Source organism: Coturnix japonica, chromosome 12 (genome assembly GCF_054131305.1).
Source record: "Coturnix japonica strain WE chromosome 12, WE-NBRP24, whole genome shotgun sequence".
In the NCBI taxonomy this organism is placed as follows: Eukaryota; Metazoa; Chordata; class Aves; order Galliformes; family Phasianidae; genus Coturnix; species Coturnix japonica.
This window is the reverse complement of record NC_140674.1, coordinates 15,428,512-15,451,928: the sequence shown is the minus strand read 5'-3', so window position 1 is coordinate 15,451,928 and position 23,417 is coordinate 15,428,512. Positions and strand designations below refer to the sequence as shown.

Sequence of the window (23,417 nt, the reverse complement as noted above, 5' to 3'; positions counted from 1 at the left end):
CCGCTCCCAGGAGCAGCCCAGGGAGGTGGTTGTGCTGCAGAGGGCACCTGGGTGGGAGAGGATTTGGGGGGGGGGAGGGAGTTGGCACAGTTTGCCTATTCCATATATCCCACAGGCCCTGCACAGGGAATGTCTAGTAAGGGATTGCCAGGATAAACCACGCTGTGCCCTCAATGAGCATCAGCATGGCCATGCCCAGAGCCGTGGCCAACCATCTGCACCACACGCTGCCCTGTCGCACTCCTTACCCACACTGCACACATGGGGGGTACCAAGAGGGCACTTCCCTCCATCCCCTGGGGCTGTGAAGGGGTTAATGCCAGGCGGCCGAGCCGCAGGTGGGCGCAAGAATGAAATTCCTTCTCGCCGTCCCGCGAAGTCTGGGCACAAATATTTGCCTGCATGTCCGGTGGGGGGGGGGGGAGACCACCATCGATTGCTCTCGGTGTGCTAATCCCCATGCCAAACAGGGCCCCCCCACCCCATGCACCCCCTGCCTTCTTCCCATAAGGATGAAGGGAATCTCTGCAGTGGAGGGGGCACTGGCGCCTTTGGGTGCCCCATAGCGGGTCACTGGGAGTGGGCACAGTGCCCTGAGCATAGCACATGAGGATGCTTTGGGATCTCTGCCCACATCCTGCCCCCATCCACCATGAGGCAAGAAGGGACAGAGAGCCCCATCCATCCCCACCGTACTGAGAACACGCAGTCCCTAATAAACTCCATGTGTCTGGAGACAAAAAGCAGCCAATCCCCCAGCTCCCCAGCTGCACCCCTTCACCCCATACCTGCCACCCCCAAACACCCTCAGACCCCCCCCTTGCCTTCGTCTGGGGCGGCCCAGCCCTACAAGCCGCCTGCCAGTTGTGCAAATATTGCCGGAACGGCTGCAATCCCCGTGTCCAACGTGAATTATGAGATATTTCCACCCATTACGACAGCACCCCCCTCCCCGCCGCGTATGTGCGAGGCCGGGGGGGATTAGTCACGGGGCACGGCTTCGTTCTGCACAGAGCTTTGGGGAGGCCATAGTGGGATGGGCGAGGGGGGCTCTTTTTGGAGAGGGGGGGTGTCCCTGTAGCTCCCCAGATCCGGTCGGGTCCGGTCCCCTTTGCTTGTGGCACGGGGTGCCAAGGTGCCTGCGGGAGGATGGAGACCGTGGGAAGGGGTTAGGGCATGCGGTTTCGCTTCGACCCCATCCCTGGGGAGAAGAGGCTCCTTCCTGCCGCCCCGAGCCCGGCTCATGTTCAAAGCCTGAAGCAGACAGCAGCTAATAGGGACAGACAATAGGGAGCTGCGTGGGGCGGCAGTGCTGGCACGGGCACCCCAAAGCCAGGCACGGCACCACTGGGCAGAGAGGGACGGGATGGGGACCCTCCGAATGACCCTTCGTGGCTACATGGCTACAGAGCACACACAGCCCATGCAGAGCCCACACAGAATTGCGGGGTGCAGGGAAGGAGCATCATCAGTGTGCCCACCCTGATGTGCTCTCAGCACCCACATGCCACGGGGCCGGGCACCTGCTCCAGCTTATGGGGTGGCACACAGTGGCCGTGGCTGCCTGGCTCTGTCCCCATGCAGCTCCAGCTGCCCGCAGCCGGTAGCCCCGTCCCGTTGGGGCTGTGCCGGCGCCAGGCCCGGCTGCAGGGCTCCTCAGAGCCGCCTTTGTGCCGGGAGCTCCCAGTGCTCGAACAGGCGCCGGGAACCAGCTGGCAGCACTGGGACCCCTTCCCACCCCAAAAGTACGGAGACCCCTGGGGGGCGCTTCCAGGACTTTACAGGGCCATGTGGGGCCGTGGGGTAGGGATGCCCACGTGCATCCTATCTCATCCCGTGCCTCTTTCCTCCCACGCTACGTGCCCCCGTTGTAGCGGTGACACCTCGCTACCCCCCACGCCCTCCCCGTGCCTCAGTTTCCCCCAGGACAAGGCCACGGCTCTCCCAGCTTTCCTTCCTTCCCAGGAAAGGGGAGGGAGCTTCCCCTGTTGCTTCCCCACATCCCCGCAGCCGAGCCAGGAGACTGTGACGAGCTCCGGGTGCGCGGAGCCAGCGGCGGATTCCTGGCACCGGCGGGGCGGCCGGCAGCCATCGCCCGCCTCCTCCTCCCCGCTCTGCCCCGCTCGCTCCCCGCCGTTCCCCCCGGGCTGCTCCACGGTGGTGGGCACCGGGCGGTGACGCTGGCACGGCCGCGCAGCCCCCAGCCCTCCCCTGCCACCGGATCCCAGGCCAACAGGAACAACGGGAGAGAGGAGCAGGGACAGGTCGGTGGCACTGACGGGGTGGGCACGGGGATGGGGTGCCCCGCCGCTGGGCACAGCCCATTGCGAGCAGTAAGGCGTCACACATGGGATATCCGTGGTGTCCCATCCCCGGAGGTGCCGGCGGAACGTCCCGTCGGGGAAACCCGGCTCCCCCTTGTCGGGGCTCGCTCGTGTCAAGCGCGGAGGGCACAGGGATGGGGCACACTGGCAGCAAGGGCGCGGTGCGTGGGGTTGCAGCCCCCCCAGCTGCTCGCTGTGCTGTGGGGAGGCCCAGGAGGAGCTTTCTGGGGAGGTAAGGGCCTGTTGTGCTCCAGCTGCGCCGTGTTTCCCTAGTTACACCGTGCAGCTGGCCGGCTGTTTGCACCGCCCAGAGTTGATTTTGGCAGCCCGGCGTTTCCCCCTCCTCCCCTGCATACCCGCCCGCCTCCCACTGGTGGGGGGGGACCCGGCATCCCGTTCCCTCCCTGCTGGTGGGGGAGACACGGGTGGGACACACCACCCCCCTCTCTCCTTTTGCCCCGTGCCTCAGTTTCCCCAGCTACACTGTGCTCTCCCCAGGCCTTCCCATGGTGTCTGCTCCCTGCCCACCACCGCTGCTGCCCTCGTCAGCCCGGGCTCATGTGGGTGAAGAGCAGGATCCCTACTGGGTGCTGTTCCCGTATCCTCGGCCGTGGCACCTCCTTGGGACCCCAGGTCCTGTCCCTATGCTCGTGGGAACAGTCCTGTGGCACTGCTCTGGGGTCACCCTCTGCCCTGGGATCTGGGGATGCCAAAGGCACATGTTGTGGGGTGCGTGAGTCTGACAACACGTGGCACAGAGTGGATTTGTGGGGGATGCTGAGGGGAGATGTGCCCTTTGTCCCACGGGTGATCCAATGGTGTGGGGGAAATGGGGGCTTGCAGGGGTTTTATGTCCTGGTGGAGTGTGTGTGGGGGGATGTGGATTGGGGTGTACTCATGGTGTCCAGTGCCCAGAAATACCCTCAAGCCCCACAGAGGGGGGTGTGAGTGTGGGTTCTGCATTGCCCCAGTGAGTGCTGTGTGGATGTGAGGGGGGTCCCCCACACCCTGACCAGGGGCATGCAGGTGAAGGGGTTACATTTCACCCTCATGCTCCAAGGTTGCTATGTGAGCGGGGGCTCCATACCCGAGGTACCCCATGTCTGGGAGGGGACCAATTGTTCAGGGGGATCCAAGGGATGCTCCGTGCCAAGGGGTCCCTAGTGGTGCTTCATGGACGGGGTCTCCGTAGGTACCTTATTATCCCAGAGCAGGGGGTCAGTGGCTGGGGGGGGTCCCTATGCCCAGGGGGCCGGGACCCGTTTGGGAGGAAGGAGGGGGGGCTCGGTTCGCGGCGGGGGCGCGTCCCCCCGGCCGGCCGCTGCCTGCGCCTCATTAGCGGCCCTTTGTTTGCACAGGGCTCGCAGCTCCCGCTTGCCCATGCCGCCGCCTATAAAGCGGGGCCGGGGCCGGCGGCCGGGCAGAGGCGGTGGCAGCGGAGGCGGCAGGCAGCGCCCGGCCCCCCCTCCCCGCCCCCGGCCGCCCGGTTCCCCCGGTTCCCCGGCACCATGCGCACCGCCCTGCTGCTGCTCGCCCTGCTCGCCCTGCCCGCCCGCACCGCCCGCCCCAAGCTCGCCCTGCCCATCCGGCCCGACAGCGATCCGTTGCCCCCCGGGGGGACGGCAGGTAGGACCCCCCTCCCTGCACCCCTTTCCCTTCGATCCCCCTTTCCGTGCACCCCCGCTGCATGCAACCCTTTTTCTTCCAACCCGTGCACCCTCTTTTCCGGCACCCCCCCCCCCCCCGGTGCATCCCTTTTATGCCCCCCAACTTCGTCCCCCCCCACCCCCGCCTGCCCGTGCTGCCGTTCGGTCCCAATAACCGGGTCCGTACCCGACGGGGCGGTGCCGGACGCTGTCCGCCCCATCGGGGCTACGGCAGGGGGGTGCCCGCGGCCCGGAGGTGACTTTTTTCTTGTGGGGGTGTTCCGATGATGGGGTGGGGATTCATCTGCAGGTTGTGCCTTCGGAGGGCATTTCTATGCCCTGGAGGAGACGTGGCACCCCGACCTGGGGGAGCCCTTCGGGGTGATGCGCTGCGTGATCTGCCATTGCGAGACGGTGAGTGCCCCCCACCCCCTCCCCTGCCAGGATAGGGGACCCCCCCACACGAGGCCCTGCTGGGGACGGGATCACCCCTTCGTTCATTACCCCTGCCCCGAGGGAAACGGCAGCGGAGATTCCTCCAGCCGATGCCACACCTGGATACCCCCCAGCAGCGGAGGGTTAAAGGCTCATGCTTCATTCTCCTCCCTCCCCTCCTCGGAGACGGCCCCCTCCCTCCAGCAGCCCCCCGAGGTCAGGGCTGGAGGGGCTGTGCACAGCTGGGCAGGGGGGTGGGGGCCGGGATTTGGCTGCCATACAAACAGCTGGAGGCTGCGCAAGGTGTGTGGGGCCCAGGGGTTGTGCAGATGGGCTGAGAGGATCGGGGCTGCACCAGAGGAACACTGGTACCCACTGCTGTGCCATCCACTGGGGCTGGATGTTGGGGTTAGCTGTATCTGTGGCATAATTAGGCACAATTTGACACAGTTCTTAACCACCCCAGCAGAGGAATCGCCGAGGGAAACCAGTGGGGAAAGTGAACTGCAAGAACATGAAGCAGGATTGCCCTGTTCCCACTTGCCCCCGTGCCACATTGTTGCCCGGGCACTGCTGCCACACCTGCCCCAAAGGTGAGCATGGTGCTCTCACCCACTGCTGGGCTCAGGCTGGGACATGAGACACTGGGCAGCCCCACGGAGGGGCTCCTTGGTGTCAGGGTTACCCGTGCCACATCCATCTCCCTGCTGTGCCTCCCACGCCAGCCTTGCCAGGACCCCCAGAGAAGAGCTCCGAGCCACCTTTCGACACCTTTGAGTACTTCCAGGACAAGGAGGACGAGCTGGACAAGCCATACAATGACCGCTCCTACCTCAGCTCCGAGGGTTTGGCACGCGACGATGCCCGCACAGGTGAGCCCAGGCAGGAAAAGCGGTGCAGGGCATCCCCGTGCTCCTATAGTAATCACTGTAATCTCCCATAGAATTCGTGGCCCTGCTGACGAGCGGCCCCGAGCCATGGCACCCCACGTCCAGTGCAGTGGCCAAGGCTCGCTTCACCCTGCTGCGCTCCTACCTGCTCTTCTCCATCAGCTACGAGCGGTGAGCACAGCCTGAAACCATCTAACCTGGGGATGCGATGCTGCTCGTGCCTCAGTTTCCCCTCTACCTGCCCTCAGTGCTATCACAGCATTGTGTTGGTGGGGTGAGATTTTGGGAGGGGGCTGTGGGTGCAGTGGGAGACAGGCATTGTGCCATCCTATGGCCCAGCTCATGGGTACCACCACAGGACCCTAAACCCATGCCCTCCCCCAGTGCCCGCTGTCTGTCTCTCCCTCTCTCCTTCCCGCACGGGTTGCTTCTGCTGTTCCTCACTTCCAGGCCCCTTTGCATAGTAAAGTGGTGACTAATTTCCAGCTCCAACCAGGGGGAGCCAAACTGAGCTGAAAATGCTCCTAATTTACAGCCAGGCCGAGCGCTCAGCTCCCGCCGTCCTTCCCAAATGTGCACTCCCTCCCACACGGTGCCAACCTGGGGACCCCTTGGCACCAATGCCAGCTGGCACCCTGCTCCGTGTCCCACCCCCCCTCAGGCACTACATGGGGCCGGTGCCAGGCACGTGGGCTAGGAGTCCCTGCTCAACCCCTGGTGCTTGCAGGCTGGGCCGGCCGAGCCGTGTGCGTTTCAGTGACCCCGAGGGCACCGTGTTGTTTGAGCACCCAGTGCAGAAGAACGCAGGCCCTGAGGACGGCATGGTGAGAGGAGTGGGCAGGGCAGGGTGATGCGCATGGCACACCAATGCCGGTGCCCCATGCCCAGCTCTGCTGTATCCGCAGCTCTGTGGGATGTGGAGGACAGTGTCCAAAGCCAACATACAGCTGCTGCGTGCAGAGCAGCTCCGTGTGTCCCTCATCACCCGTGCTCAGCCCTCCGGAGAGGTGCATGGACACATCCTGAAGCACCGTGCACTCTTTGCAGGTAAGATCCCCCCCCATGTACCCCCACACCCAAGTACCCCCCTGAGGGGGTTCCCTTTAAAGTGCTCCTCATGTCTCTCTCCCTGCACAGAGACATTTGGTGCCATCCTGACCTCATCAGACCCTGCACATCTTGGGGCCGGGGGCATGGCTATGCTGACACTGAGCGACACTGAGAACAACCTACACTTCATCCTCATGGCCCATGGGCTACTGCAGCCAGGCGCTGGGGGTGAGGGTGGGCACAGGCACCTGCAGGGCATGGCATCACTGGGGGGACTTGGGGGGTCCATGGTGTGCAATTGGCTTGGGATGCATGGGGTCAGGATGGGAGTGTGCAGGGGGATTCAGATGTGCATTTTGGGGCACAGGGTGTGTGGGGGTGCAGTGGGAGTGCATGGGGGTGGGTGGGAGGTTGTATAAGGATGTGGGGTTGCAGAGGGTTGTGCTTTGGGAGCATAGCCCCATGCACAGACACCCCCTGCAGCCCCAACCCCTCTGCCATGCCCAGAGTCCCCCTGGGTACCACTGCGAGTCCGCATCCTGCACCAGGGCCAGACGCTGCGCGAGGTCCATGCCAACATCACTATGGAGGTACAGCCATCCCCCTCCCCATGCCCCGGGTATTCCAGTATCCCCCTCACCGCTGCCTGTACCCCCAGGACCCCGACTTCGCAGAGGTGTTGAGTGACCTGTCTGCACATGAGCTGCAATGGTTGGCGCAGGGGCAGCTCCGCATCATGGCTGACACCGAGGGCCGGCACCCACGCCAGCTGGAGGGCACCATTACTGCCCGTCGCAGCTGTGACAGTAAGCAGGGCGCAGCAGGACGCGGGGGTGTCATTGCCTCCTCTCTGTCCTCACCGTTTTCTCCACTCTCTGTGCTTGAGTGCAGCCATCCAAAGCGTGCTGTGCGGTGCAGATGCATTGCAGCCCACCAAGACGGGGGCGGTGGGATCAGCCAAGCTGGCACTGCATGAGAACGGCACGTTGGAGTACCAGGTAATGGGAACAGGCATGGCACCGGACACAGCACTGTGCCCCGCCAGTCACTTTATTGCTGCCTCTCTATGCCCTGACTGCAGGTGCGGGTGGTGGGCACAGCCAGCGAGGTGGTGGGAGTCACACTAGAGACCAAACCACGGCGGAAGAACAAGAGGAACATCCTCTTTGACATGACACACAGCTATAGGGACGGGCTGGTGAGTGCTGGTGACATGGCACAAGGCTGGTGCAGGCACAAGTGGGCACAACCCCATATGTGTGTTCTCCCCCTCTCCATGCCAGGCTCAGGGATTGTGGCACAGCCCTGGCGCCCGCGATGTGCACATGCTGCTGCAGAATGAGCTCTTCCTCAACGTGGCCACCAAGGACTGGGCAGAGGGTGAGCTGCGGGGCCAGGTCATCTCCCTGCCCTACAGCGGGCTCCTCGCACGCTACACAGGTACATGGAGGGGAGAGTGGTGGCAGGGAGCAATGGTGCAGCCCTTCACCCATCACCTCCCACCACCCCTCTCTGTGCGCAGAGATGCCGGTGCCGCTGGCAGGGCAGCTGGTATCCCCCCCAGTGAGCAGCGGGGCTGGAGGCCACGCGTGGCTGTCGCTGGATGAGCACTGCCACCTGCACTACGAGATTGTGGTGGCGGGGCTGGGTCGCCCGGCTGATGGCACAGTCAGCGCCCAGCTGCACGGTGTGGCCGAGCTGGGTGAGATGGGGACTCGGCCGCACCTGCACAAACGGATGCTCAAGGGGTTCTATGGCACCGAGGTGAGGAGGGCACGCAGCAGATACACCACGGTGTCACCACAGGTCTCAGGTCAGTCCTCACGTTCACTTGTCCCCCTCGTCCTGTAGGCTCAGGGGGTGGTGAAGGACCTGGATGCTGAACTGCTGCAGCACCTGGCACAGGGCACGGCGTTCCTGCAAGTCAGCACCAAAGCACACCCGCGTGGGGAGATGCGGGGATGGGTATGTGCTCCTGACACAACCCCATGGGTTGGCACTGGAAGGGGACAGCGTGGGGACACATGTGCCCACGGCCATGTGTCTTACCAGCCATGGGTGGCCTAAGTGGGATGCCTAGTGAGATGCCCATGGTGTCACCCACTGCTGCTCTCCAGGTGCACATCCCCAACCGCTGCCAGGCAGGAGGGGCTCGCTTGTCCACCGGGGAGACTGAACTCTCCGAGGGCCCCAAGGGCAGAGATGTGGAACAGCTGAAAAAGGACCCCAACTCCTGCTTCTTCGAGGGGCAGCACCGCGCGCATGGCACCCGCTGGGCACCGGACTATGACAAGAAGTGTTCCATCTGCAGCTGCCAGGTATGGAGTTATAGGGGTGAACTGTGGGTGGCCCCATTGATGATGGATCCTTCAGTGAGCCATCTGCCTGCTGTTCCCAGAAGCGCACGGTGATCTGCGATCCCATCCTGTGCCAGCCCCTCAACTGTACCCGCCAGGTGCACCCCGAGGAGCTGTGCTGCCCAGTCTGTGAAGGTGTGGGGGCACAAGGAGCTCCTGGGGGGGTGTGGGGCAGAAAGAGGGGGCTGTGGGCAATGTCTCTATGGGTATAAGGTGGGGGTCCCATTCTGGTACCCTGAGCATGCCCTCCCTGATCCCTGCAGAGAAGAAGATGGAGCAGGAGGATCTAAAGCTGGAACGGGCACGTGACAGCAGTGAGGGTGAGTCCCCCGGGCACAGGCTGAGGGCACTGCAGCTGTCACATGGATGCTGTGCCCACCTCCTCCACTTTCAGGCTGCTACTTTGATGGGGACAAGACGTGGCGAGGCTCCGGAACCCGCTGGCACCCCGTCGTGCCACCCTTCGGCCTCATCAAATGTGCCATCTGCACCTGCAAGGTGAGTGCTGGGGGTCTCAAAGTAGGGGAGCTCTAGTGCCCCCCCTGATCTCTGTGCATGCTCCCCACAGGGCACCACGGGTGAAGTGCACTGTGAGAAGGTGCAGTGCCCACGTCTCACTTGCGCCAACCCGGTGCGTGTCAGCCCCTCTGACTGCTGCAAGCAGTGCCCAGGTATGTGCAGCCTGCTCCCCCCTCGTCCCCTGTGCCTCCCACACCCTGAGGGCATGCAGCTTCCCTGTGCCCTTTTCACAGCCCCTGAGAAGAGTGTCCCTGAGCTGACTGATGGCATGCAGGCGGATGGACCCCGTGCGTGCCGCTTTGGGCGCCGCTGGTACCTCAACAATGAGAGCTGGCACCCCTCGGTGCCGCCCTTTGGGGAGATGAAGTGCATCCTGTGCTGGTGTGTGGTGAGTGTGCTGGGCATGCAGAGATGCCATTTGCCATCCAAGCACTTTGGGGACAGCTGGGAGCAGAGCTGGGCTGGTGGTGCAGGTACCCTTGTGCACCAGCCCTGCTTATGCCCTACAGTCAGGAGAGACACACTGCCAGCGCCAGGAGTGCCCGCCAGGTGCCTGTGCCAGCCCCAGCAGGAGGGACAACCCCTGCTGTGCCAAGTGCCGTGGTGAGTTTGGGTACCCATTGGCACACTGTGCATTCCTGCATCCCTTTGGGGACCATCACCCACCCGCACACCCTCCATGTCTTCAATTCACCCCATTTCCCCCCCTGCAGCCCCGGATGCGCCCCCAGAAAAGATGCATGAAGCCACAGCAGAGGCATGGAGCCACTGAGCAGTGAGCACAGCTTGAAAGCGCAGCAATGCCGGGTGGCCCTACAGAGCCCCATCGCTCCCCCCCCCAGGGCTGGGCATGGGGCACAGAGGAGCAGGGATGGGGAAGGCACCCCATCCGGGCACAGCTGCAGTGCCGAGCCACCCTAATAGCCAGCAGCAGGGCTGGGGGAGCCGGGGCACCCCACACTCCCACCCACGAGCTCCCAGCTGGTGGGTGCAGCAGGCATCATGCCCTCCTTGTATATAGTGTAAAATCCCTCTCACCCCTGTCTTGCTGTGCCTGCCCCAGCTTGGCTGGACTTGGTGTGTAATTTATAGGGACGGGGGTCCCAATGTATTTATTAAAGACAGAGATATTGCCCACTCCTTTCCTCTGTATCACACATTCATGGGTGCTGCTGGGTTTGGGGACATGCAGGCCATGTCATTTCGGTGGGGACATGGGGTCTTGGAGATATGGGGCTTCTACGTGGAATGGAGAGCTGTAGGGTGGCACCAGAGGGAACTGGAGCAGGGCTGGGGTGGCCCTAATTGGTACCTGTGGTTGAAGATGTGATGCCAGAGCAGGTACAGTGCTGAGCCAAGCACTCCCATGATGGCACAGAGATGACAGGGTTGGGCCCTAAGCCAGGGAAAGTAACACTGGGCTCTGCTGGGATGGCACTGGATGCACTGGCACAATGATGCTAGGCAGCATTAGTATATACTGGGACACTGGGTTGTACTGGTACTGGTGTCATGACACCAGGGGCTGGCACCAGGGCATTAGGAGGATGGCATGGTGGCGTTTAGGGTGGGCATGGAGTCCTTGGTGCCAGCTGAAGTGTTCCAGCTCCTGTGCATGTGCCCATGTGGTGCTGTGGCCAGCAGGGTAGCAGCGCCGGTGCTGACCTTGCGGCCAGTGGCCCGCTGGCAGCAGCACTTGTGTCCTGGCATGGGACTCCTTCCGGATGCGTGGGGCAGTGCCAGGAGCTGACGCGTGAGGAGGGGACTCGGTGCCCAGGGAAACAATAAGTGGGGGGTTCCTGTATCGCCTGCCCGCCGCAAACTGGTTCACGGCAGGCGATGAACCCTCCCAGGCTGGTGCAGGGCAAACCCCAGCCCTGGCCATTGTCACCCACCCTTGGGGGTGCCAACGTCAAAGCAGAAGGCGGCACCTGGGCAGTGCGAACCAGCCTGTTCCTGGTCCCACACCACCAGCCCGGCAGTGCCGCAGCTCCATCTTCACCGAGCGTGCCATGCTGTACCAGAGGGGAGAGAGCAAGCTCGGTCCTTCCGGCTGCCCCAGTTGCTCCTGAGCCCTTTGAGGTGGTGAAATGGAGATGCCGGCGGCCCCAGAGGGACAGCAGCCGCTGTGCCATGCCGCAGTGCTTCGCCCCAGGAATACCGGTGCCAAGCTGTGCTCCTGCATCCCTGCAGAGCGGGCTGAGCCGCTGCTGCCCGGCAGTGAAGAGCGTTGTCTGGGACCCCATCCCGGTGCTGGCAGTGCCACGGTAAGGGCTTCCTTCAGCCACCTCCGACGGGTTCTCACTGTGCTGGGGTGTCCGTAATCTGTGTGCATCCCCAGTTCCCTTGCTTCTTTGCCGGTGGTGCCAAGACACTGGGCTCTCCTCTCCCTAACCTTGACCCTACAGCTGGGGGTGGGCACGGTGCTCTCTGCACAAACCCCAGACCCTGCAGCAAAGCTGCTGCCAGCCCCCACCAGGTGCCCGTGGACGAAAACAAGTGTCCGTAGGGCCACCTCGTCTGGAGGGCTCTGAGCGACCCCTGCCCCGCATCCCCTCGGTCCTGCCCGGCTGCCCGGTGCCGGTGCCGGGTGCCGCCGTCGGAGCGGCGGAGGCGGAGCGCGGCCGGGCCCTCCCCTGAGCAGTGCCCCGGGTCCGCCCCGCACGGCCCCGGGCGGAGCTGCTGCCGCCGCGGGCGCCGGCACCGGCACGGCCAGGAGCACCGGGAGCACCGGGAGCGCCATGGCCTCCGCCGAGAGCGCGGAGCAGCGGGCGCTGCAGTACGAGCAGACCCTGGTGAGTGCCGTCGGGACCGGGCACCGAGAGCACAGGGCATGGCGGGGGGCAATGGGCACCGCAGCACGTCGCGGGGAGAGGGGCGGTTTCGGGGTGATCCCCCTCCAGGAGCTCTGTGAGGGAGCAGCGCCCGTGACACCTGCTCCATCCCACCGTGTCCTCCGAGCCTCGGGGGCTGTCTCCATCTGGGGGCCGCTGGGGAACGCTCGGTGCCGCCCCACAGCCCGACAGCCCCACAGCAATAGAGAAACCCATTGGAGTCCCCAGCCCCGTGGTGGGACCCTCGGGCACACCTCCCCCCAGCAGCATGCCCTCAGCATAGGGTGCCCCACACCACCCAGGCACCCTTTAACCCCCAGACCGTGCCCAGCCTCAGCTTTCTGTCCCCAAGATAGCATATCTCCCCCGCCTGCAACCTTAGCCCCATGTTTACGACTGTCACCTTCGGGGCCTACCCACTGGCACCTCGGAGTGTCCTCCCTCCCCACTATGCCCACAGCCCCTCCATTGCCCACAGCCCTCTGACATTGCGGGCAAAGGTACTTCTCTGCAGTCTCTGCTTGGGCTGGTGCCCGGTGCAGCTCAGTAAACGGGTACTTTGCCCTGGCAAAGGCCTTCAGGCAGGGCAGGGAAGGGGCTGAGCACTGCTGGGCACTCACAGCTGTAGGGTTTGTGTAGCCTCAACCAGGGCATGCCCAGCCCGCACGTGGCACTATGGCCCTGTGTGCCGGGTGCCCTCTGAATCTTCTTCCCAAGCACCTTTACCGCAGGAGGGCAGAGGCACAAGGCTGGCATCGGGGCAGCCCTGTGGTGCCAGCAGACTTTGCCCTCCCCACCTGCAGGCAGGGAGGTACCCACACCTCGGGGCGCTTATCCCATGGCCTCGGGGCTCCTGAAGCCGCCCACGTGGGCGAGGCTGGGTATGGGCACCCATCCCACAGCCTCGTGCTTGGCTTCCAAAAGCCACCCCCGTGCCAAGCAGAAGGGCGGGTGCCCTCCCCGGTGCCACCAGCTCCTGCCAGGCTTGAGCTCCGGCCACAGCCTGCATGGGGCAGGTGCCCGTGGGAACCACCTGCTGTTAAGGGTGCCTGGGGTCCCTGCCACCTCCAGCGCCCCCCATGTGCCAGGGGACCAAAGGGCCTCCAGTGGGGAAGATTAAGCTTGACAAACTGCCCTTGTTCACCGTGGAGCCGATTAGATCCCGGCTAAGACAGGCAGCGTGACACAGACCCCCCTGGCCTCTCTGCCCAAGAACAGGGTTCCCTGCTCCCCGTGTCCCCCACCTTTAGAACTCCCCAGCTGTGGGCATCACTGCCAGGGTGCTCAGTTCCCCATCTGCCATGGGACAGGGTGGCCTGGGGACACAGCAGTGCTGATGCCAGCAGACACACCGTGCACCGCATCACCCGGGCACAGCAGGCACCACTGCCTGGCACAGCCCGGGGGGGGGGCACGGCACAGGAGTCCAGTCCCAAAATACAGACCTCATCCCGTGCCCATGTCCCTGCATGGCCCCTCCAGCCCCCCCGCCCCATGCCCGCTCCCTGCCTGCCCGGCACTGTGATTGTTCAGCTGCTTCACGGCGGAGGCTGGAGTCCCGGGGCTGTTTGTGTTTCAAAAGGCCTTTGTGGAAAAATAACCCGAGCGGGAGGAGGAGGAGAAGAAGGAGGAGGAGGAAGGCACAATGCATTGCTGGCCCTCACTGACAGTCAGACTCTGCTATGGGGTACCCCATGTCTGTGGGGTTGCAGCATGGGGTGGCATAGCCCCTTTCCTCTTTTTAAGCAGGGTTGGTGCATTCGGGGGCTAATGCGGTTATAACCCCCCCCTGCCAGGTTGAACCCCTTCCATCTATAGGGGCATCCTGCTGGGGACCCATGGGGCAGCTTTCCAGCCCCCCAGCAGGGGGCACAGGGGGCTTTCAGCCTGGGGTGCCCCCATCCTGACAAAGGGGGGATATAGGGCTGGGGGGAGGCAGGCACTTGGCAGAACAACAGAGCTCCTGGGGTGTGGGGCCGTTTGTTCTTCCAGAGGAAACAAGCTTTGCCCGAAGGGAGCCTTTGAACACCAAGCACCATGCAGGGCTGGGGTCCTCTTCTGGCACGTAGTGCTGAATGCAGCCCCCGAGGAGGCTTGAGCTGCAGCTCCCAGCACATTTCCATAGGCCCGTGCCCAAGTTTTGGGGTTAGCAATGGATGTGGCTGTGCCCTCCCTCTCCCCTCCCAGGGCTGAACCTAACCCAGGTATCAGACAGCAGAGAATCCACCTGGCGCCACACTGGCTGCATTCTGCTCCTGGCCAGAGGGATCTGGGCAATGCCCCACAGGAAATTCACCTTTATGCCATTCCCACTTGATCCGGCACGTGCCAAGCACAGTGCCCACCCGTGCCACAGCCCCTTTGCTGGGCACTGTGCCGGGGTAGGGGCTGTGGGGCGGCCACGTGCAGCACAGCAGGCGGGCATACATTGGCATGGGGCTCACGTCGACCCGACGTGGGAGCCTGGCAAGGGCCCCCATGGCCCTGAAGTCTCCCTTTGTGCCCAGCCAACCTCTGGCGCTTGGCATTCAGGTCATGGCAGGGGGAGCGAGGTGGAAACCAAGCAACCAAGCCCTTGGCAGTGCCCATAGTGTGGGACCGGTGCCCCCAGCTTAGCAGGGAGGACAGGCACAATGAGCACAGGGGGCAGTGCCAGGGGCCAGGACACGTGCCGTGTGCCACCCGAGTGGGCACAGTGTCCCTATGTGCCTTGCACCCTAAATCTCCATGCCCCCTTTTTTGCAGGGCTGAGAGTGTGCCCTGCTCTATGCTGCTTTCATGGGCTCAGCTGGGAACATATGTGCCCACCATGGGGGGGGATCCCAACTCACGTAACAGCTCCAACAGCAGGCACAACCCCAATATTGGCCCTCAGAGAAGTTCTCTGCCAGCCTGGCCATGTTCCTGGCACTGGATGCCCTCACCCGCCCACCTCAGCCCAACCCATGGCTGAAGCACCTGGGTAGGGCTGGGGACTGGTACCAGTGGGGCCAGGCACCGTGCTGGGTGTGTGGGCGAAACAATTGCTATTGATCCCCACCCTGGTGCCGGCACCATGTCCAGTGCTTCCCTGCCTCAGTTTCCCCACCTGCAGCCCAGAGCCCTGTGCCACCCTCCTGATGCTCCTTCCCACTCCTTCTCCCCCAGATGTATGGCCGCTACACACAGGACCTGGGCACCTTCGCCAAGGATGAGGCAGCCCGGCTGCGACTGAAACAGGAGCACGAAGACAGTGGGACCCCGCGGCCACGCCGCCCCTCTGAGCTGCTGGAGTACAGCCAGGGACGCTGTGCCCCCTGCTGCGGTAAGGGGGGGTGGGGACATACCGGGGGGACCCCGACCCCCTGGCACTGCGGCTGGGCAGTTCTGTGCTCTTCTGGGCACCACTGCCCGCCCAGCTGCCGCCACCACGGGTAGGGTTTCTCCTGCTGTCATGGGACACTGGCGCCGAGGACAATGCCACCTGCGGGGACACAATGGCCCAAAATAACCGGACGGCAGCAGTAGGGACGGGGCCCTCTGGCAGCTCTGCTTGGGATGGTGCCAAGGGGCAGCACTCAGGCGTGTTGTGCTGTGTTGCTCTGCCCATCCCCAGCACTGAGCCTGCCCTGTGCCTGCAGGCTGTGCTGTGCGGTGCCAGAGGTTCTTCATCGCCAGGGTGGGTGAGGACTGGGTCTTCCTCATCCTCCTGGGGCTGGTCATGGCACTGGTGAGCTGGGCCATGGACTTTGCCATCGCCACCTGCCTCCAAGGTGAGTGGGCAGCAATGGGTGATGAACACTCCAGGGCAATGGCACATCCCCTGCTGCCCGCAACTTGCTGTGCCCATAGCCCAGAAGTGGATGTATGGGGGCCTGGACACCAATGTGATGCTGCAGTATCTGGCCTGGGTCACTTACCCCACTGTGCTCATCACCTTCTCAGCCGGCTTCACCCAGATCCTCGCCCCACAGGCTGTGGGTAAGGTGCACGTGCCCTAATGGGGTCACTCCTCCCTGGGGCTGTGGGTTGTGAGCAGTCTAGGTGGCCTAAGCTATGGGGCTGGGGTATTCCAAGATCCATGGGATGGTCTTTATGGGGTCCCTCGGGGGTGTGAGACTGGGGTCCCTGCAGGGCTATGGGTTGGGGTGTCCCATCATGGCCTGGAGATGTTCTCAGGGGTCCCACCTGCACAGTGAGAAAGGCTTCACAGGGATTTCTATGGCAGTGTATCAGTGTATCCCAGGACTACCAAATGGAGGCTTTCCCCATGGCTGTGGGTCATGACTGTCTCTGTGCTGCCAGGCTCGGGGATCCCCGAGATGAAGACGATCCTGCGGGGTGTTGTCCTGAAAGAGTATCTCACCTTGAAGACCTTTGTGGCCAAGGTGATCGGGCTGACATGTGCCCTGGGCAGTGGCATGCCCCTGGGCAAGGAGGTGAGGGCACTCCCCATGGCTGGAGCAGGCAGCGGGCTGGGTGGGGGGCACTAGCTTCAGCCCCCCACCGTTGTCCCCACAGGGTCCCTTTGTCCATATTGCCAGCATGTGTGCAGCCCTGCTCAGCCGCTTCCTCTCCTTCTTTGGGGGCATCTATGAGGTGAGTGAGCGCAGGTAGCACCTGGGGAGCTCCAGCAGTGCTGGGACTGATTGAACCTGTGCTCACCTGCAGAATGAGGCGAGAAACACAGAAATGCTTGCAGCTGCCTGTGCTGTTGGTGTCGGCTGCTGCTTCGCTGCCCCCATTGGAGGTAGGAACCCCTCAGCTCATACCTCTTGCTCTCAGAGAAGCCAGCAGGATCCCACTCAGAGTACCAGGCAGGGGACAGGGGCCCACCTGGGTGGGTATGGCAGAGGCAGCAGCACTATTCAGGGTGCCCACAGGGCAAAGGATAAAGGGAGAAGCAGGCACCATCCTCCTAAAGGTGTAACATCTCATCTCGTCCTCTTCCCCACTGCACTGCGCTGCACTCCAGGGAGCTCCCCGCTGAGCCCTGCCCATAGGTTTGTGCTGTCTGACTCTTTCCTTGTCCTGTGCATGCTGAGCTGCCCCATCCATCCATCAGTCCATCCCTGTGCATGTACCCCAGCGCCATCTGCCATCCCTTACCTTATGGCTTCCCACGTCCCCACACTGCCCTCTTGCTCACAGACAGCTTCTTTGCTGAAGAAGCCCCGAATTGCAGTGTGGCCATGGGGCTCTGGGTGGGCAGCATGACAAGCACCTGGGTTCTGCCTGCCTTTCTCCTCTCTCCCCTCTTGTCCTTCTTCTCACTGCCAGGTGTGCTGTTCAGCATTGAGGTCACTTCCACCTTCTTTGCCGTCCGCAACTATTGGCGTGGGTTTTTTGCCGCCACCTTCAGTGCCTTCATCTTCCGCGTGCTGGCTGTCTGGATCAAGGATGAAGGTACCCCCATGGAGTGGGAGGTTGGGGACACCAGGGTCCCCCCACCCAGCCCTGCTCACACTCACCGTGCCCCCAGAGACCATCACAGCACTCTTCAAAACCCGCTTCCGCCTCGACTTCCCCTTTGACCTGCAGGAGCTGCCTGCCTTCGCTGTCATCGGGTGAGTGTGTCCGCCCCATCCTACATCCCCGTCCCACACTGATGTGGTGGACATGAGCACTCAGCCTCAACCTCTGCCCAGGATTGCCAGTGGTTTCGGTGGTGCTCTCTTTGTCTACCTCAACCGCAAGATTGTGCAGTGCATGCGCCGACAGAAGACCATCAATCGCTTCTTGATGAAGAAGTAGGTGCCCAGTGGTCCCTACCATCATGGGAGCAACTGTCCTCTCTGGGATGGCAGGGATGGGGTTGTACCAGTGTCATCACCTCCATGCCACCCCACCAGGCGCCTGCTGTTCCCTGCCCTGGTGACACTTCTCATCTCCACGTTGACCTTCCCACCTGGCTTTGGGCAGTTCATGGCTGGGCAGGTAGCTACGGTGTGGCCACGGGGCAGTGCATTGGTCCCTTGGGCCACCTGCACCCAGCTCAGCCAAATGTGTCCCCAGCTCACCCAGAAGGACACGCTGGTGACATTGTTTGACAACCGGACATGGGCCAAGCGGGAGCCCAGTGATGAGTTTGAGTACCTGGGCATCTTGGAGGCCTGGCGACATCCCCGCTCCAACGTCTTTGTCACCCTTGTTGTCTTCATCATCATGAAGGTGGGTGCATCCTCCTACCCGCCACCAGGGAGGTGCTGGATGGGAGCCACCAAGGTGCTCCTGGGAGACAGTGGGTGGCTGCTCCCATGGCCACCAAGGTGGTGGCTGGGTGCCACCAATGTGCTGTCAAGGGGATCTTGGCAGAGACCCACCAGGGTGCCACCAGGGAGTGCTGGCGGGGTGCCCCTGGCGGGGTGCCGTGCCTGCTTCCTGCTCTAGGGCTGGCGCTTCTCCAGCCAAGGGGATGGCAATTAACATGTGCTTGTATACCCCATGCAGTTCTGGATGTCAGCCCTGGCTACCACCATCCCAGTGCCCTGTGGGGCTTTCATGCCGGTCTTCGTCATTGGTGAGGGACAGAGTCGCCTGATGTCCCCTGGCAGAGGGACGTGGAGCAAGTGTAGGACTGGGGTTGGGATCTGGGAGAGGCCCAAGGCCTCCACAGTCTCTCTCTGTGGGCAGGGGCAGCCTTTGGGCGGCTGGTCGGGGAGAGCATGGCAGCCTGGTTCCCTGATGGCATCCACACCGACAGCAACACCTATCGCATTGTGCCAGGGGGCTACGCTGTGGTGGGTAAGCACTGCACCCTTCCCATCCCCATCCCATCCCATCCCATCCCATCCCATCCCATCCCATCCCATCCCATCCCATCCCATCCCATCCCATCCCATCCCATCCCATCCCATCCCATCCCATCCCATCCCATCCCATCCCATCCCATCCCATCCCATCCCATCCCATCCATTTCCATCCCTACTTGATCCTTCCCATCCCACTCCCAGAGAGCTGCTGGGGTCCCTGGGTGACCCCCATCAATGGGGTTGTCCTAAGGATGTCCCAGGGGTGTGGGACACGGCTCCAGTAGACAGCTGTCCATGCCTCCTGGGTCTGGCAGGGGCGGCTGCGCTGTCGGGTGCTGTCACCCACACTGTGTCCACTGCCGTCATCGTCTTTGAGCTGACGGGGCAGATCTCCCACATCCTGCCTGTCATGATCGCTGTCATCCTGGCCAATGCAGTGGCCCAGAGCCTCCAGCCCTCCCTCTACGACAGCATTATCCGCATCAAGAAGCTGCCCTACCTCCCCGAGCTGGGCTGGGGACATCATGAGTGAGTGCCCCCACATCCCCAACCACAAGTACTGTGTGGCAACGTGCTGAGGACATTTCCCTGGGCAGGAAATACAACATGCGGGTGGAGGACATCATGGTGCGGGACGTCCCCTACGTCTCCCTCAATTGCAAGTACCGGGACTTGCAGCACGTGCTGCAGAGCACCAAGATGAAGAGCTTGGCGCTGGTGGATTCAGCAGGTAAGAGGCACATGGGAGCTTCTCCATCATGTCCTCAGTGTCCCTGCATCACTGTCTCCTCCAACGTTTCCCTTCTTGATCACAGAGTCCATGATCCTGCTGGGTTCCATTGAGAGGGCGCAGGTGGGGGCTCTGCTGGGCCAGCAGCTGCATCCCCAGCGCCGGCTCCAGGCCCTGCGGCAGAAGGCGTGGGCAAGCACAGATGACGGGCGCCGGTTTTCCGAAGCCAGCGTCTGCTTCCAGGTGAGGAGCCACCCCAGGATCCCCCCCTCAGGGTGTCTTTGCCTCCCTGACTCCATCCCTTCCCTCTCACAGATCAGCACTGAAGCTTCCTCCTTCACTCCCACGCGCAGCGGATCCCGCAAGCCCCTAAAGCCAGCACTGAAGCGTGTGCCCAGCATCCCCACCGATGGCTCCCCAGGTGAGTCAGCACCCCATGACCCCTTTGGGAGCCCCCCACTCCACGCTGACCCCTCTACTTCCTGCAGCCAGCGCCACCGACAGCTCCAGCATCGCCCTCAAGAGCCTCTTCTGTGCTAACAGTGCTGCAGAGCCTGCTGAGGTGAGCGCCTGTCCCTGCCTGTCCCTCACTACTCCACACCTTTCCATCCCTCTCCATCCTTCATTGGCCCTTCCTGTCCCTACTTGACCCTTCCCATCCTGCCCGCCATCTCCTTCCCCTGCCTGACCCTGCCTGTCCCTTTACATCCATAGTTGACCCTTCCCATCCCATCCCATCCCATCCCATCCCATCCCATCCCATCCCATCCCATCCCATCCCATCCCATCCCATCCCATCCCACCCATCCCATCCCATCCCATCCCATCCCATCCCATCCCATCCCATCCCATCCCATCCCATCCCATCCCATCCCATCCCATGCCTATTTGACCCTTTCTGTCCCAGCCTCATCCTCAGTTGACCCTGCCTGTCTCTATTTGCCCCTGCCCATCCCATCCCACCTCATCCCTACTTGACCCTTCCCATCCCATTCCATCCCTATTTAACTCTTCCCATCCCATCCCACTCCATCCCATCCCTACCTGACCCTTCCCTTCCCTTCCCTTCCCATCCCATCCCATCCCATCCCATCCCATCCCATCCCATCCCATCCCATCCCATCCCATCCCATCCCATCCCATCCCATCTCTGTTTGTCCCAGCCTGGCCCCCTGCCATGCCATGCCCCCTAACACCATCTCTCCTGCATGGTGCCAGGCGCAGGGCCAGGCCCCTCGCAAGGCCAAGCACGTCCGCATTTCTGTCACGGTAAGCTGCAGCCAATGGCAGCCCAGGCAAAGCTGCTCTCAGCCAATTGGAGGCCAGCCTGAATCCTCTCAACCAATCATGTCCTGGCACGATTCCACTTGGCCAACCACGTTTGGCCTGTGTCTGCGTAGACAATCTCAGATGCGTCCCGATTTCTGCTTGGCCAATCAGGGCGCGGGAACTTTCAATCCCAAATCTGCTTGGCCAATCATAGCATGGATCCTATCAGCCAATCGCAGCAATGGAATTTCCCCCACTTTCCTCCACCAATCACAACCCAGGCTGCATTCTCTCCACCAATCACAAGCTGGGCGTGCCCAATCACATTCTCCCACACAACCCCATTGTGCACACATGGCAAGGTGTCACCCCACCTCTCCCATAGGAGGACCTGGACCTGGGGGACAGGATGACGCCAGCAGAGGTGAGCCTAGGTCAGGGGACTGCCTGTGGGACCATGCCATGGGGCTGGGTCCTATAGCGTGCTCCCCATGCCCCAGATCCTGGACTGGGAGGAGCAGCAGCTGGAACAGAGCGTGGACTTCAGCAGCGCCCAGATTGATCCCGCACCATTCCAGCTGGTGGAGCGCACCTCGCTGCACAAGGTGGGCCCCTGCTGCGTCCCCCCACCCCTATTCTCCACTGCATACCCCACTGAGCCCCCCGTTTTCCTACAGACCCACACCATCTTCTCACTACTGGGCCTGGACCACGCGTATGTCACCAGCATCGGGCGCCTGGTGGGCATGGTGTCCCTCAAGGAGGTAAGGATGGGGGCAGAGCATGGGACAGAGACGCCCCATTTACCCACTGATGACACTGGGGTGCCCACAGCTGCGCAAAGCCATCGAGGGCTCACTGACTGCCAAGGGGGTGAAGGTGTTGCCACCGCTCGCCAGCTTCCGCCGCAGCAGCACCAGTGCAGGTGAGCTGGACACCACCGACCTGCGCCAGCTCTGGGACCGCCACCAGCACCACCCCATGCCCCGCGAGGCCGGCCCTGATGACGGGGACACCAGCAAGTGACGGTGACACCGGACCCCTACCCTGTGTCGGGGGTGCTGTGGGGGCACCCTATGTGGGACATGGGCATCCTCCTTTCAGTGCCATGGGGTGGCCAGGTGCCCCCCCAGCCCGCCCATGCCCCGGGGCTCCCCATGTTGCTACCTCTGCCCCCTCCCTGCCCCATTACCCCCCAGCACAGCCACAGCCCTCATGGGCACCCCAGTGTCCCCAAGCATGGGGCAGAAGGACATTGGATCGAGGGACATGGGGACAAGAGTGGTCGTCACCCCCTCCCCAGTGCCTCAGTGCCAGGAATGGGGACCCTGCAACCTCTCCACCGTGCATCCCCCTGTGTAAATACAGAGATTTTTATATTAATTTAATTAAAGGACTTTATAAACAGCCACTTTTGACAGAGCATGGAGGTGGGCAGGGGACACCGAGCCCCAGGGTACGGTCACCATCACTGTCCCCGTGCTGTCCCTGCACCCAGTGTTGCCTCGCTGCGGTACAGCGGCTGTGGCATCTCACCGGGACGGGCACCGGCACGGCGCTGGGCAGTGATAACCAGTGTGCCAGTATCCGTCAGGGCACAGCTCACCGACAGCGGATCCGTGTCCTCAGGCAGCCGGCACTGGTGGGTGAACGTGTCGCACACTGTGCCGTCCTCTGCCACCTGCATAAAATGTGGCATCAAATGGTCACATGTGGTGAGTAGGCAGTAGGGTGATGCCCAGTTAGTCCAGTACCAATGATGGTATGTGGGGAGGGATGAGGGGGTCCTCACCTTCTCAGCCCAGATGGCAACATGGCCATTGGAGGTGGTCACCACAATGTCAGGGGGGTCGAACTGGCTGACGTCAGCCACCACCTGGTAGGTGTCACCCTGCACCCGCACCCATGTGCCCAGGGTGTAGGGGCACACGGCACCTGGGGAACCTGTGGGGATCGGGAATAGGGGTGTGTGGCACAGCATGCAGGGGGCAAGGTGTGAAGGGAAACTGGGGGCTGAGATCATTGTGGAGGCTTCAGGGAGAAGTGGGGTATGGAGAGGGAATATGGGGTGGCCTGAGGACAGGGGGACACGGGATGGCCAGAAAAGTCTGGGGAAAATAGGCTGGGGGCTGGGTGTTACCGTGAGGGCTCTGGAAGGAGGAATGGGAGTATCTGGGTCACCTTGAGGATCTGGGTGCACAGGGGTTGGGGGGAACACAAGGGCACCCAGGAAGATTGGGGTCAGGGGAGAAAGAGGCATGGGGGTGTCTGGGGGCAGTGGGAGGCTCTGTAAGGTTTAGGAAGGAGATAACAGGGGATACCGTGAGCCTGGCGACCCTGGGGGGCCCTTGAAGGGACTCAGCTTGAGGGGATGGGGTAGGAGATGCAGGATGGTCCATAGGGCACTCAGGTTGGCAGTGCCTGGACACAGGGCAGAAGGCTGCATTTTGGGGTCCCCCACCCCACACCCCATACCTGGGTACCCGAAGGTGTCGTAGCAGTACCGCTCCCCCTCGAAGTGGGGCTCGCCGGCACCCAGCCCCTGGCTGTAGGTGCTGATGTGCTCAGCACGGTACGTAGCAGCCGAGCTGAGCGATGCCATGTCAGTGTGCCACTGCCACCTCCCAACCTG

General features: G+C 62.8%; 3 protein-coding genes across 12 annotated transcripts; 2 read left to right on the top strand and 1 right to left on the bottom strand.

Moving 5' to 3' along the window:
• The first annotated feature begins 1,983 nt into the window (after positions 1 to 1,983).
• CHRD (chordin) lies at positions 1,984 to 10,358 on the top strand. Of its 4 annotated transcripts, none has more exons than XM_085513647.1 (25): positions 1,984 to 2,264; positions 2,823 to 3,053; positions 3,683 to 3,950; positions 4,281 to 4,384; positions 4,872 to 4,998; positions 5,131 to 5,277; positions 5,349 to 5,466; positions 6,023 to 6,119; positions 6,201 to 6,342; positions 6,433 to 6,573; positions 6,853 to 6,935; positions 7,004 to 7,151; positions 7,237 to 7,343; positions 7,427 to 7,543; positions 7,629 to 7,785; positions 7,868 to 8,109; positions 8,197 to 8,310; positions 8,463 to 8,663; positions 8,744 to 8,837; positions 8,966 to 9,022; positions 9,097 to 9,200; positions 9,271 to 9,373; positions 9,455 to 9,609; positions 9,731 to 9,824; positions 9,935 to 10,358. In XM_085513647.1, exons 2-25 carry the CDS (start codon positions 2,883 to 2,885, stop codon positions 9,991 to 9,993), a joined length of 3,150 nt encoding a protein of 1,049 aa, XP_085369773.1. In that variant the 5' UTR covers positions 1,984 to 2,264; positions 2,823 to 2,882; the 3' UTR covers positions 9,994 to 10,358. The 4 variants fall into 4 exon arrangements, with proteins under 4 accessions (XP_085369773.1, XP_085369772.1, XP_015727358.2 ...); XM_085513646.1 differs by having other exon boundaries at positions 2,132 to 2,264; positions 2,823 to 2,957; XM_015871872.3 differs by having other exon boundaries at positions 2,132 to 2,264; positions 4,875 to 4,998.
• Positions 10,359 to 11,124: 766 nt separating this feature from the next.
• CLCN2 (chloride voltage-gated channel 2) lies at positions 11,125 to 22,192 on the top strand. Of its 7 annotated transcripts, none has more exons than XM_015871894.3 (24): positions 11,239 to 11,488; positions 15,203 to 15,359; positions 15,676 to 15,807; positions 15,887 to 16,015; positions 16,340 to 16,473; positions 16,556 to 16,633; positions 16,706 to 16,784; positions 17,315 to 17,440; positions 17,517 to 17,601; positions 17,683 to 17,784; positions 17,887 to 17,971; positions 18,050 to 18,205; positions 18,485 to 18,554; positions 18,668 to 18,778; positions 19,101 to 19,314; positions 19,383 to 19,516; positions 19,602 to 19,759; positions 19,832 to 19,937; positions 20,005 to 20,078; positions 20,735 to 20,785; positions 21,171 to 21,209; positions 21,286 to 21,390; positions 21,463 to 21,549; positions 21,620 to 22,192. In XM_015871894.3, the coding sequence occupies exons 1-24, from the start codon at positions 11,312 to 11,314 to the stop codon at positions 21,809 to 21,811; spliced, it is 2,781 nt and encodes a 926-aa protein (XP_015727380.2). In that variant the 5' UTR covers positions 11,239 to 11,311; the 3' UTR covers positions 21,812 to 22,192. The 7 variants fall into 7 exon arrangements, with proteins under 7 accessions (XP_015727381.2, XP_085369300.1, XP_015727380.2 ...); XM_015871897.3 differs by lacking the exon at positions 11,239 to 11,488 and adding an exon at positions 11,873 to 12,016; XM_085513173.1 differs by lacking the exon at positions 11,239 to 11,488 and adding an exon at positions 11,903 to 12,016 and having other exon boundaries at positions 17,576 to 17,601.
• LOC107318273 (alpha-crystallin B chain-like) lies at positions 22,155 to 23,395 on the bottom strand. The gene is made up of 3 exons (XM_015871900.3): positions 23,261 to 23,395; positions 22,578 to 22,729; positions 22,155 to 22,466 (listed from the first exon to the last, which is right to left on the bottom strand). The coding sequence occupies exons 1-3, from the start codon at positions 23,385 to 23,387 to the stop codon at positions 22,254 to 22,256; spliced, it is 492 nt and encodes a 163-aa protein (XP_015727386.2). The 5' UTR covers positions 23,388 to 23,395; the 3' UTR covers positions 22,155 to 22,253.
• Between the last annotated feature and the right edge of the window lie 22 nt (positions 23,396 to 23,417).

Excerpts from the sequence above, each read along its gene's own strand:
- CHRD (XM_085513647.1), top strand. The coding sequence starts at position 2,883 with ATGTGGGTGAAGAGCAGGATCCCTACTGGGTGCTGTTCCCGTATCCTC. Across the intron at positions 8,110-8,196 it reads AGGGGTTCTATGGCACCGAG|GCTCAGGGGGTGGTGAAGGA; the intron begins GTGAGGAGGGCA and ends CTCGTCCTGTAG. Across the intron at positions 8,311-8,462 it reads GTGGGGAGATGCGGGGATGG|GTGCACATCCCCAACCGCTG; the intron begins GTATGTGCTCCT and ends GCTGCTCTCCAG.
- CLCN2 (XM_015871894.3), top strand. The coding sequence starts at position 11,312 with ATGGAGATGCCGGCGGCCCCAGAGGGACAGCAGCCGCTGTGCCATGCC. Across the intron at positions 17,441-17,516 it reads TGTCTGGATCAAGGATGAAG|AGACCATCACAGCACTCTTC; the intron begins GTACCCCCATGG and ends CCGTGCCCCCAG. Across the intron at positions 18,779-19,100 it reads AGGGGGCTACGCTGTGGTGG|GGGCGGCTGCGCTGTCGGGT; the intron begins GTAAGCACTGCA and ends TGGGTCTGGCAG.
- LOC107318273 (XM_015871900.3), bottom strand. The coding sequence starts at position 23,387 with ATGGCATCGCTCAGCTCGGCTGCTACGTACCGTGCTGAGCACATCAGC. Across the intron at positions 22,730-23,260 it reads CGACACCTTCGGGTACCCAG|GTTCCCCAGGTGCCGTGTGC; the intron begins GTATGGGGTGTG and ends CGATCCCCACAG. Across the intron at positions 22,467-22,577 it reads TTGCCATCTGGGCTGAGAAG|GTGGCAGAGGACGGCACAGT; the intron begins GTGAGGACCCCC and ends CATTTTATGCAG.